The sequence below is a fragment of the Anolis carolinensis genome, chromosome 4, assembly GCF_035594765.1.
Source record: "Anolis carolinensis isolate JA03-04 chromosome 4, rAnoCar3.1.pri, whole genome shotgun sequence".
Taxonomy (NCBI): Eukaryota; Metazoa; Chordata; class Lepidosauria; order Squamata; family Dactyloidae; genus Anolis; species Anolis carolinensis.
The window spans coordinates 194218995-194232820 of record NC_085844.1 but is presented as its reverse complement, the minus strand read 5'-3'; the positions used below and the strand labels follow the sequence as shown (position 1 = coordinate 194232820).

At 37.6% G+C, this 13826-nt stretch overlaps 1 protein-coding gene across 1 annotated transcript in view; it reads right to left on the bottom strand.

The window, feature by feature from the left end:
* bltp3a (bridge-like lipid transfer protein family member 3A) overlaps positions 1 to 13826 on the bottom strand; it is an 88156-nt gene that overhangs the window by 37548 nt on the left and 36782 nt on the right. Inside the window, exons 5-11 of the mRNA XM_062979679.1 lie at positions 13345 to 13534; positions 12683 to 12823; positions 10286 to 10456; positions 8933 to 9104; positions 4783 to 4869; positions 3290 to 3460; positions 1598 to 1752 (exon numbers count right to left, since the gene is read on the bottom strand). Coding sequence (XP_062835749.1) covers positions 1598 to 1752; positions 3290 to 3460; positions 4783 to 4869; positions 8933 to 9104; positions 10286 to 10456; positions 12683 to 12823; positions 13345 to 13534 — 1087 coding nt within the window. The remainder of the gene's footprint in view (positions 1 to 1597; positions 1753 to 3289; positions 3461 to 4782; positions 4870 to 8932; positions 9105 to 10285; positions 10457 to 12682; positions 12824 to 13344; positions 13535 to 13826) is intronic.

Here is a 13826-nt window from a genome sequence, read left to right as displayed (position 1 = left end):
AGATGAAATCAGATTATGGCTACTACATTACTACAATTCAAATGATATTCTCTTAGTCTCTTATTGTTGAAGTAATTTACCTAACTTTTGGGGGGGGGGGGGGAGGAATTGGAATATATAATAAAAAGGCAGCTAAATGAAGTGAAAAATATCACCAAGAGATCTATTTTAATCCATAAAAATTGTGCTAATGCCAAATTTAAATCTGTATGATAAACAAAGAATGTACTGTAATTTTATAAAGCAGTAATACATGAGTTAGCAGTTCTGTATTGGCTTTCATGGAAGGTAGAATAAGATAATATCGGGCCCGGGCTGTGGCGCAGGCGGGAGAGCAAGCCAGTGCAATTAACTGCAATGAATCACTCTGACCAGGAGGTCATGAGTTTGAGCCCCGCTCGGAGCCTATGTTTGTTTGTCTTTGTTCTATGTTAAAAGGCTTTGAATGTTTGCCTATAAGTGTAATGTGATCCGCCCTGAGTCCCCTTCGGGGTGAGAAGGGCGGAATATAAATGCTGTAAATAAATAAATAAATAATAATAATGTAGCAACTGTGATGTCTCAGGGACCTTTAGCCCATGACCCTGCAGCCATCATAGATCAAACTGAAGAGGTTTTGGGCTTTTTCCCATCTCAGCAAGATTCTGTTCCATTCCAGATGTCCCCTGTTGACATTTTCGTGCCAAAGCCAATTACAGACGCCCTTGAAACAGAGCTTGGTTTCCCGGAAAGTGTTGTGTTTGATAGCAAGACCTTTCTCAAAACACATCGCTCCCATAAGCAGTTTCTAAGACGAAGCACGAGATTAGCGGAGAGAGACGATTGTAATTAAACCGTTTCCCTTGGGAAGTTTCGGGGAGGCAGGCATGTTGAAACAGCTACGTTCTCTGGGAAGAATTGGGGAGTTAAACACCTGTTGGGGGAAACTCTTGAACTTCCATAAAAGTTCTGCACTGAGCTTTCCCTATCGCGGTGTCAACGTGACTATTCAAAGAAGAACATTGTCCCTTGTTTCCGAGCACCTAAGCGGCCCTCCGGTGCGCTTACTCACGAGTAGACCCGGAGTTGTGTTTTTACTGCTGTTCAAGTTTGGACTGTGTTTCAGATCCACCACGAATTACCTTGCCTAGCCTCGAATACTTGTCTGGACTTTACTTCAAGAATCTCCCTGTGAATCCTTGCTCTTTCCCCACCCAAACTTCCAAAGAGTTTGAGTGTGTTTCGGTTATTGGATTATAGACTTTGGACTCTAATACTGGACATTTAACTTCATTTATTTGGACTATTTTTGATCTTTCCTAAAAGGACAATTGCTTGACTATATACTCTGCATACTTTTGTTTTATTCTTTTATTGCATTAATAAAGACATTAGATTGTTTATTGGCCTCCGTGTTGGTTTCCAGTGCTCATGCAGCCTAGGGGTGTTACAGCAACAAGTACCTATAAATAACAAGAGAGATAGAGTTTCCTCTTGTAACAAATGTGTATGCTGAGGGTTTGGCAAACATACTTGAGTTTAACAGTGGAGATAGGATGTGGGCAGTAAGAATTGTCCAAGTGATGCTCAGTTCAACTCTTCAGTTCTCATACGTTACCTGATGAATATCCAGATCATCTACTCGTAGAACTAGACAGCTGGATCGAAGTCTTTTCCATGCAGGGCGTTGGAGTCCAAACAGGAAAGGAGGTGGTTTATTGGCCATGGGAATCCCTTTCTCTGGAGAACTTTTTTGAGAACTAGATGGAGTATCTTAAAAATATTTTTCATCGTCAGTCAAGCAAATATTAACTTCTCTGCATTTAAACACTAAGAATGTTACAAAATGTTACCCAGCACTCTGGCTTTTTTATACACACAATTTTATTCTGATATGAAACACTGGATTAAAAGTGAATAACACTGCATGGAGGAATTCTAATACTTTTTGTTCATGGACCCCTTGCTCCTACTCAAAAACTGTGTTAGAAAATTCAGTGGCAAATAATCACAAATTATAGCTAAGCTTATTGCTTCCAGCTGTCACTAACCTAGTTCCTGCTATGCATCAAAAATGGGGATAGAAGAAAGCGGGAATGGTCTGAATGGTGCAGCAAGACCCATTTTTAAAGTTTTGGCCTAGCTGAAGTATGAAGGGTGCCATTTAGAGTCTATTTAAAGCAGTAAAATGCCATGGGTCAACCTCTTCTATTTTCAACACATGCCAGAAAATTCAAAGGAGGGAGAGTTTTGCTTTCACTTTGCTCTGAGTTCTGTAGCAGGAAAAATGTGGGAAACCTGATAACACTTTATCTGATTCAATCAATCTACCCGGATTGCAATGCTTATATTACACTTCCAGCAGTGTCAAATATGAGTGACTGCCCGCAACTGTTTCAGTCTAAGCAAAGGTTCACTACTGCTGAATATGGCACACAGGAAAAAACAAAAATATTGCTGGGGGCAGCAGCAACCAACTTTCCAAAAGCTACCAGAACTGCAACATATGTAGATCCTGCTAAGTGCTTCCAAGATCAGACACAGTGGGGGAAAAATGGTGCTGCGTACTCCATAGAGATAGAAATCGAATACTAATGGCAGTTTGCCATTGAAAATTCCTCACTTCATGCTGTCACTTGTATGACCTATTAGAATGACCCAATAATACATTTCCCCCTACTTCTGTTTGAAAATTACAGAGGAAGCAGGAAGAGATGCTGCTGACCTGACAAATGGCTTTATGAAGTCATACTCCACTTCACCCTTCAGTCTACAGCTGCAGAAAATCACCAGTTCCAACAACATTGCAATGTGACACATTCACCAGTCTCAGTCTAAGGAATAGGGACAGCTCTGATGTTCAAATTCAAAAAGGATCAGAGCCATTTCTGTTGCCACTTTAGAACATGGAAAACATACTTTGTGTAGGATATGACATGGTGCTTTGTAGGGCTGACAGAAGATGTTCTGCTACAAGGCTCATATTATTTAACCAGCCAAATTACTATGGGAAATGAAACAGAAAATCATTTCTGCATCATCAATAGTAAAAATACAGCAATTGCAAATTAAATACTAACCTTTGATGTCTAAAATCTGTTTGGGAGGCAACACCTCACTCTGTCTAACAGCAAAGCCTGGGATTTTGAAAATTGTAAGCAATACAATATGCACACTCTCAGATAAAAACCCTGATACAATAAGGGGTTTATTTTCCATAATATGCTTGCTTTTGTTGTACTATTTCAGAGTTTAACATTTCTATTTTAAATTATTAATGCAATAATGCAATATATATTTTATGTGTTACCTGTTTTCATTTTGAAAGGAGATTCCCTTGAGGAAGTTTTCGATGAGGAAAAGCTTATTTCTTCACCATATTTCTCCATCTTGTTCTGGAATTCCTCCACCAGCTTTTTTGCCCACTTCTCCCGGGATTCCATGGCATTACAATAGCGTACCCAGTGTTTGCAGCTGTCTCCTGAAAAAAGTGGATTTACACTGATAACAGCTCTTTGTCTCTGTGATCTATTTTTATAACATTTTCCTCTAATTTGTTTCCCCTTTCTCAAAAAAAAGAAGACTCGGCTTTAGGATTGGTGAATGGCACAGCTAATTTCAGACAAAATTTGCATATGACATTCATCTTGCAGAGCTGCTCACCTCTTAGCTGAACTAATCTTCACATTTGTGTTTCAAAACATTATTTTATATCTTACATCTCTGCTCATCTTAAAGAATGTCTGCACAACAAATATACGTGCTATTAAATGGCTGTGCTGCACTTCTATCGTGAGCTATGTGGATATAGTGCTATAGATATGCTATATTCTCTTCTATGGTATTATGAAAGCTATGTTTGATAGTAGTCAAGATCCAACAATGGCTTTGTGCAGTATAAAGCTCTGTCAATTGCTAGTTTGTGTCTAGGCAAACATTCAGTTATATTTCTGATATTGGATGCACAAAGAAAATATCACCCACCCAGACCTCTGAGAGGATGCTTTTTTATTCAATTGCAGAACTGCAACCACTTGCTACCTGAGAACCCCTCTATTCTATGCACACTCAATGGCTAGCAAGTAGACTAACCATCAACTGACAGGTTGACTATACATGTGTGAGGGTCACTAAGTGTGAGGCCACTCAGTAAAGCAATATTGAACAATTAATAATAATAATAATAATAATAATAATAATAATAATAATAATAATATAAAACTTTATTTATACCCCGCCACCATCTCCCCGCAGGGACTCGGGGCGGCTTACATGGGGCAGAGGCCCAAACAACATAAGGACAAAATAAACAACAACATAATACAATACAATATAAAAGATAAAACAGTAATACAATATGAAACAAGTGTATTATAACAGTTAAAACCAGTCAATTAAAACAATTCCTTCTGCAATGATCTTAAAACAATATAGGCATTCATAACAGGAGTTTACCAACATAATTCAATGTCTACTTAGTGGTTACTGTCACCTATTAAAATCAACATTTTTCGATTATAATTTTAATACACTTGGTGTGTCTACATTCTAGTTAGTCTCAGCAATGCACTATGCATACAGGGTTATTTATTTTAATTAACAATTTCAAACAGAAAGGCTATCAATTTCCTTGTATCTTATCTGTGCTAATTCATTCCACTCTGTAACAAGTCCATTCAATGGGTGAAAAATATTGTTGATACTGGATCAGGATTTTCTGCAATGTATCACTAAAATAAGCTAAGTTAGTATACATTTTAATAATTAGAATTCTCAGTCTTAATAAGAGCAAATTGCTTTTACCTGCCCAATGGAACGGATAATAGTCAAATGCCATTCTCTTAAAAGTTAATTGCATTGCACCTCCTGTTATTCCATGTTTAGAAGCACCTATGGCAAAATGGAAAAAGAATGACGAGATAAGGCTGCTGAATTTATTTTTATATATAAAAAGTCAGATCTGAGATGCACTACAAACTTTCAGTACTATTGAATTCAGCATCCATAATAATTGAGTAATAGTAACAGAAGTCTTGTGCCGGTAATTTCTGATCTATGGCGCCCCTAAGGCAAACTTATCACAGTGTTTTCTTGGTGAGATTTGCCTTTGCCTTCCTCTGAGGCTAAGAAAGTGGGAGTTTCCCAAGGTCACCGGGGGTCTCCTTGGCAGAATGGAGGTTTGAACCCTGGTCTCCAGAATCCTAGTTCAACATCCAGACTACAACGCCACGCTGGCTCTCATAAATACTAGAGAGGATGCCCAATTGCAGTGGTATACCATTGCATTTCATGTTTCAGAGAAAAGGGTTTTGAACAAAAGTAATTCTGCCCATTAATCCTTGGAATCCTGTTTAGATTCTGGATGCTTCCAGATGAGTGACTCCTAATGTAACTCAGCTAAATTATTTTAAAAAAATATTAATACCAGAGAATTAAAAAAGAAAAACCAAATCAAACCAAACTTTACTTTCAAAGTAGTTGATCATTTAAAGTAAGTATGACTTCCTGAATACTGGTCATGGAGTATGAAAAAGTAAAAATGTTTTGGTTTGGAACAACTTAGATCAAAAGATAACGCTAAAATGTCTTCATTTATACTCACCAGATCTTTGCCAATTAATGAAAAGCTGTACCTCTAAAACAGTTATTTTAGAATATAGGCCCACCACCCAGCAAGAAGCTTGTTCCATTGGTGTTTGCAGGAAGAATGGCTTTTGCTCTCTCACCAGTTGTGTTTCAAGCAAAGCCTTTCTCTCGGACCCCAGAAAATCAGATATGAAAGCAAGTCCTAAAACTGGTTCAATGTTATTTGAACTACGTGTTTCCTTAAGCAATAGCAGGAAGTGTGTCAGTGCTAATTAAAATATCAAAAGTAAAATAAGCAGTGATAATATAACATCAAACTAAAGGTACTACTACTCAAGGTTCATTCACCCAATGCACGTGAATCCTGGCCCTTAAAACTAATTGAGGATTAATATTATAGCAGTCTTCACTTGTAGAGACTGCAGTACACTTCCATTAGATATCATGCTTTCAGTAGTCTAAGGAGAAAATGAATGGAAAGCACAGGAGGACAGTGATCAGATGTTATTGTTAAGTTAATGCTCTCTTGTGTAATTATTCCATATAAAGGCCCAGTGTGGAAGTAGCCTTGGTTTTGGCATCTTAATTATAAATAAGTATACAATTGATAATGCCAGGAAATATTTTCCATTCGCAACTTTAAACAATGGTAACTAATAAGATTTGGATTTCATTTTTTAAAATATTTGTAGCCTCTTCCTTCATTTTTTGTCCAAAATAGTAAAAATCAAGTGACTCACTAATATAATTATATTTGTTAAAATACTGAACATATAATAAAACTGATATTATGACATCAGAAGATGATTTACATAATTTAAAAAAGAATGACAATGATATCAATTATTTTACTAGTCAAAAATCAGAAGATGACTAAGACACAGCTATGAAGGAACTAGATAATATTATCAAGGGAAAAGATCTATCACTAATACTGAAGACAAAATCATCCATGCTATAGTAGTAGTAGTAATAATAATAATAACAGACTGTGCAAGGAAACTGACGAAACCATTGATCATATCCTCAGCTGCTATAAGAAAATCGCACAGACAGACTACAAACAGAGGCACAACTATGTGGCCCAAATGATTCATTGGAACTTATGCCTCAAGTACCACCTCCCAGCAGCAAAGAACTGGTGGGATCACAAACCTGCAAAAGTACTGGAAAATGAGAATGCAAAGATACTGTGGGACTTCCGAATCCAGACTGACAAAGTTCTGGAACACAACACACCAGACATCACAGTTGTGGAAAAGAAATAGGTTTGGATCATTGATGTCGCCATCCCAGGTGACAGTCGCATTGACGAAAAACAACAGGAAAAACTCAGCCGCTATCAGGACCTCAAGATTGAACTTCAAAGACTCTGGCAGAAACCAGTGCAGGTGGTCCCGGTGGTGATGGGCACATTGGGTGCCGTGCCAAAAGATCTCAGCCGGCATTTGGAAACAATAGACATTGACAAAATCACAATCTGCCAACTGCAAAAGGCCACCCTACTGGGATCTGCACGCATCATCCAAAAATACATCACACAGTCCTAGACACTTGGGAAGTGTTCGACTTGTGATTTTGTGATATGAAATCCAGCATATCTATCTTGTTTGCTGTGTCATAATAAAATAATAATAATAACCGCTTCTTGATTGCAGCTCGGGGCTGGATACTTGCCTTTTTTGTATGATTGTGGAAAGTAGATAGTTAAGAAAGGTGATAAAAAGAGAATCAACTCATTTAAGTTGAATTACTAAAGGACAATACTTTGAATGTCATGGACTGCCAAAAAACCAAAAGAATGGGTCCAAGAGCAAATTAAGTCTGAATGCTATCTTTAAGCTTAAATGATTAAACTGAGGTTGTTGCAATTTGTACATATCATGAGATATCATGGTTCACTGGAAAAGACAATGATCCTTGGTAAAACGGAAAACAGTATGAAAAAAAAGAAGACCACAATACAGAGGAATTGATTCCATCAACTAAATTACATCCTAGAACAGGCCGCTTGGAAATCTCTCATTCACAGGGTAGTCATAAGTTGAAGACAACTTGACAATAACAATAATAACAAATAACATCAATACCTTTCCAGTAGAAGTATGAAGATTTAAGTATCTAAAATACTTGCCTAAATGGGAAAAGTCTTCACCTGAAATGAGGACAGAGAAGGCGGATAATCACCTTAAATCCTTGGTATGTTTCACTTTATACTGTTAAATGTTTCTTCAGAGCAAAGAGCACTTCTCTAACTGGGTGGGGAACCCTAACATAGAATCATAGGGTTGGAAGAGACCCCATGGGCCATCCAGTCTAACCCCCTGCCAAGAAGCAGAAAAGTATGTAGGTGTTACAATAAAGAGTGGGGGTGGTCCTTTCAAAAGAATGCTGTATTACTGTATTTTTATATTGTCTTGTAGGCACCCTGGGAAAACTCTCTGAAGGACCTAAGACATATACTGGTATTTCAAAACTGATCCTAGGTTAGTGTCATATATAGGGATTCTAATGGGATGAAAAGGGGATTTACTAATTTTGAAACACATACATATCTATAAGTAACAAAATAAAAAACTTGAAGAAATCAAATTGGGACAAGGTTCAAGTAACAGAAATAGCTGTTAGCAGTATACTCTTCTAATTATCTGTTGACAATGTATTGAAGAAGTAAAAGTAATAATAGCAAACATTGCAAAAGAAGTACATACACAGAGGAATATGACGATTAAATACAAGAATAAGCAGGAAAAAGCCTTTAACAGCCAAGCAGTTTCCCAAGATAGTAAAAACCATATTTGTATGGTAACAATGGAATTTAGTAACAATGTTGCTAACGGCTGCAAGGTTATTAACAGCAAGAAATTGGAAAGGTGAGGTGGAAATTAAAATAGAAGATTGGTACAAGGAAATTTGGAAATTAGCAATAAATGATAAATAAACATGCAATTTAAATGTCAAAAAAGGCCTAAGGAAGAAAAATGATTTTGAAAGTATATGGAAGAAATTTATTGAAGAAACATTGAGGAGAGAAAATGGGAATCAATCCCCACCAAAGAAATGAGGTTCTGGTTGGACTATAAAGAAATGGACTCCGGTGATGGGGAGCACAACGGGTAGAACACTGGGGGAAGTAAAAGACTTAATTATATGAATTGTAAAGATTTTTCTTTTCTTTGTAACAAATTAATAGAAATGTAATAAAAATATTTAAAAAAAGTAAAAACCATATTTGTTACAGGTATTTCAACACAAGGAGAGAAATGTCACTAGAAAACAAAAGAAGTTAGCGGGGCAGGAAGGAAAGGAGATGAAAACATCTGAAATAATAGTTTCTGAAAAAGAATAATCTGGTTTTTCAGCATACCTGTTTCTCGAGTGTGACTATCGTCACAGATGTGAAGATCCAGACGGGAGATGAGAAGGTGATAGGAAGACTCTTTCATATCATGTTTTTCAAAATACTGGCTGATTGCTTTATGGCTACTCCCAAATGACTGAGGCCAGGATTGTTGAGCACTGGGAGCAGGAGGTGTAATCTACAACAGAGAAAAATTTAGGCTAAATCCATTCAAAATCAAAGGACTCGTGGTTTTCTATTTTATATGTGTGACAGAACAAAACATATTAGGAGACCATAAATGGTATTCTGCAGGGCTAGTCAGTAAAATTGGAGTTTGGATAACATTAATACCTTGTAATGTCTCATATCCAAATCACACAATGACATTGTCATCTAGAAATCAGGAATTCTGTATATTTACTGTATCAACATGTGTACTTTATATCTTGATTTGCAATGTGGAAAATATGACTAATGTGATTCACCCATTTTGGGAAAATGTGCTTGAGACTTAATAGCTGAAGCACACTGGATAAGAACCAAAGAAACATGACTGAAAGGGAAATAGCTGCCTGTATGATTCCTTAAAGATTTCTCCAAGAACGTCAAGAAAGTTGTTGTAGGTTGACAATTTGAAAGATATTATTGAAATAAAATTATGTCCCATTAATAGCAGAGTGTCTATGCAATCTTGGCATTCATTTAATATGTAATAAACATCATTAAAAAGTATACAACTTAAGTAGTGATTTAAATAGAGAAACAAGAAATTATGCCAAAAAGCAATACAATGAAACAGAGATAGGGTAATATTTTTATATATGAAACATCATTTAAAAGAGTAAAAATTGAAAAAGAACCATGATTATGGACAAATAGACTTGTCAAAGAACTATTTCATGTATGCTTTTCCTAAGGCAGCAAAACCTCTGTGAAGATCAAACAAAGGGAACTGCCCCAATGTATAATGCAAGGGCCAAAATTATGGATTCTTATATAACCTGTGGATAAGTTGAGAATTAATTCATGGAGAGGAGAAAGAATCAGCAGAACCCTGAGGGTCAGCTACCCAGATGTTGCCACCATTTTCCCATCCAGGCATTCAAAAAGGCCAGCGCTTCTTTTTGGTTCTCCTGTAACAGACAAAGCTCTCACCTTCTGCTACTCTACTTTTTTTTGATAAAATTTAAGTTACAGTAGTTACAGTGAACCTGTGGATAAGTCTACCCAGTTTTGGGGGTCAAATTTTTAAAATAAAATTTCTAGACATACTTGAGTATATACAGTACCCCTTATATTTAGTATAAACCGCTTTGCTGTTCTTGCTAAGCTGACATTATTGAACACTGTAATAGCAATGGTGAACAAACTACTTACTTGGACAGGTTCAGGAGCCATGCTTTTCCTCTGCTGGGCTGATTTCTTCATGGCTTCACTCAAGGACTCAGCATACTTCATCATTGCCTTCAACTGAGAGTCAGTCAGCACCCACAATAAGTCATCAAGGAGGAACATGAGCTTAGAGGCCACCACATTGCAATCCTTTGTCTATCTCATAAACAAAGAGAGGCAAGTTAGAACTAATTTACTCCCACTGCTATAGGAATCACAGATACGAATAAATTACTCTCTCTCTCTAGACAACAGATCGAAAATAAAGGAGCAAGGCAATTCCTTTAAAAGGTCACATATTTTCTAGATATTTGGTGGGAGTTATAGTTTTCTCTATGCAGAGAGGTCATCAGTTATCTCTTTTATCTGAAGAAGAAAGGAACAAGATACACTGTAAAACTGGATAATGCTTAAAATGTCTTCTGTAGAACACACTGCTCTAAATCCAATTGCTAACTTCAATTACAGCGCATACACTGAATCAATGGGAGCTTGGATAATCAATACTTAGATGAACTCTGGTGGTTCATTGGGTCTACTACAGTTGGGACTGACATCTGGATTTGGGTCATCTATACACATAATAAAAGTGAAAATGTGTATGTGGCACGGGTGTCCATTCAAAAGCCAACCTCCGGCCTCCACAAGCAGGCTATAGTTCTCAGTGCTGTGGAGCCACCAAGTCACTCTCTCCCAGGACATTGTGTTTTACAGCAAGCACAGCCCAGGGTTCCTTTTTCTCTCAATTTATTTATTTTTATTTATTTACATCACTTTTACCCCGCCTTTCTCTCTGAGGGGACTCAAAGCGGCTTACAGTAAATAGGCAAAATTTCAATGCCTAAAAACAATGTAAAAACAACAATTCATATAAAACAATCTACAAAACAACAATTCATATAAAACAGATACCATTACAAAATAAAATCACATTATATAAAATTTTAAGCAGGACCAAGATTAACCAAGTAGGCAGTCATACCATTGGCATGACTCTGCCTACTACCTCTCCCTTAACCCTTTCCAATTCTTTTCTATGGCACACAGCAACTGAACAACTAGAGAGAGAGGTTTGGGGAGTTATAGGACTTATAGGGATTGGATGTATAGTTCACCTGCAATCTAAGAGCACTCTCAACCTCACCAATGATGGATCTGGAACTCACAGACCCAACATAGCCAACTTTGCATACTGGCAGGGTTTGGGGGTGATTCAACTTGGCATCTGGGAATTATAGTTCACCCGTATTCAGAGAACACTGAACCCACCTGATGACGGATCTGGACCAAACTTGGCACACAAATTCAACATGGCCAGTTGCAAATACTGGTGAACTTTGGGGGTGATTGACCTTTATCTCTGGGAGTTATAGTTCACCTGTGTTCCGTGAGCCCTCTGAACACAACCAATGACGGATCTGGACTGAACTTGGCACACAGACCCAATGCTGCCAACTTTGCATATTGGTGGACTTAGGGGTGATTGACCTTGGCATCCAGGAGTTATAGTTCACCCATATTCAGAGAACACTGAACCCAGCAGATGACGGATCTGGACCAAACTTGGCACACAGATCCAACATGGCCAACTGTGCATACTCATTTGGGAGTGATTGACACTGGCATATTGGAGTTATAGTTCACCCACCTCCTTATGCATTTTCTAATGGGAGCATTCATAAAAAACAAAAGCAAAGACTGAGTTCTTTTCTAAGACATAGCATAATATAGGACCAAATGGATATCACCTAACAGCCAAAAACAAACAAGGCCCTTTTCAAATAACCTGGGCACTGCCAGGTACCCAAGCTAGTTCTGCATATTTTTCAACACCCAATGTTATGGTGACTATTCCAGATGATAATCAAATTAACCTATGTTTGCAAGTCAGAATCTGCATAGCCATGACCATGCTAGGTTCGAGAAATGGGTTTGCAACAAAATACACTGAAACTTTGTAAACAGGTAGTATTTTAAAGCTAATTTTCAAATAAACAAACAACAAAATAGAAGTGTAAACAAAATGCTTAGGAAAAATAGATGGTTTAACAAATAAATTAGTACTGTTGGCACTGGCCTGAGCAGCTTCTAATCTAGCTCCTCATTCTCTGCTTCTACACACCTGATGTTCACTCTTAACATTTCATGAATCCTGTTCCTTTTTAAGGGAGAATACAGTGAAATGAGGATACATGTGGGTGTGCATTTATTCCAGGTACATAATATAAGCTTACTAATTACAGATCATCTAAAATTATTTCATAAACTAAGAATTTCATATCTCTGATTTTTAGCAGAACACCAAAGTATGCTAAAGTTATACATGTATTATCAAACTATGACTATTTTGTCCAGCTAAACTTTCCAGTAGAGTATATTCACCTTTCTCTTAAGAGATATCTGGATTCTGCCTTGATTTGTAATAAGTCTCAGGGGAGTAGTGATGGGATCTTGATCTCCATTTTCTGTAGCATCAGCCTCTATTCGGAGAGTCTGCCAAGTGAGTTCTTTAAATGTTAGAACCTACCAAGAAGGAAGAGAGGAGAGAGACAAAGTCAAAAGAACAAAGTGACACTTAGATTCTAAACGGAATATATTTACTTCATTTAAATAAAAGACAATACTGAGATTGATAGAGGCAGGAGCCATTGAGTATCAATGCTGTGACTCTACAAAAACGTGCAGAGTATTTACTCAAGATCCCAAATCATCAAAAGCTTGCAAGTCTACAGAGGTGATTGCAATCCTGAGGGTTTTTTGTGTGTGTCAGGAGCAACTTGAGAAACTGCAAGTTGCTTCTGGTGTGAGAGAATTGGCCGTCTGCAAGTATGTTGCCCAGGGGACACCTGGATGTTTGATGTTTTTACCATCCTTGTGGGAGGCTTCTCTCATGTCCCCGCATGGAGCTGGAGCTGATAGAGAGAGCTCATCCACCCTCTCCCCAGGTCGGGTTCAAACCAGCAAGCTTCAGGTCAGCCATCCACCCTTCAAGTTATCAGTCCTGCCAGCACAAGGGTTTAACCCACTGCACCATACAGTCTTACCTCTCCTCTGTGTGAATCAGTGATACGGGTAAAGCGCAGATCACTCTGCTGCCAATTGGGGTTGACACTGTATCCTTGAAGCTGCCACAATTCAAAAGAAGCATGGAAAGCCTTGGAGTGGATCTTGATGGTGATGGAATTGACAACAATAAACATGCCTTCCACTACCTTTTCAGCAAAGCCATATTCACTGTAGGAAAAAATTACAGCTTTTAACAGAATAGAAAGATTTAGGTCATCACAACATAAAACATGACTAAGGGGTAGGTTTAGAGTAAGAATTAATAGACTAGCCCTTGAAGCTAGATTTGCATGCTGAAGGTAAGTTCCAAGGTTATAGCTTGAACCATGTTGCAGCATCAAGGACATATTTGATTTCTCCCCAATTATGAATAAATTAAAATTATGAAGACTCAGTATTAGCTGTATTAATCAGGCTTTAAATATTTATAAGCAATAATTATTTGATGCTTCAGCAGTAA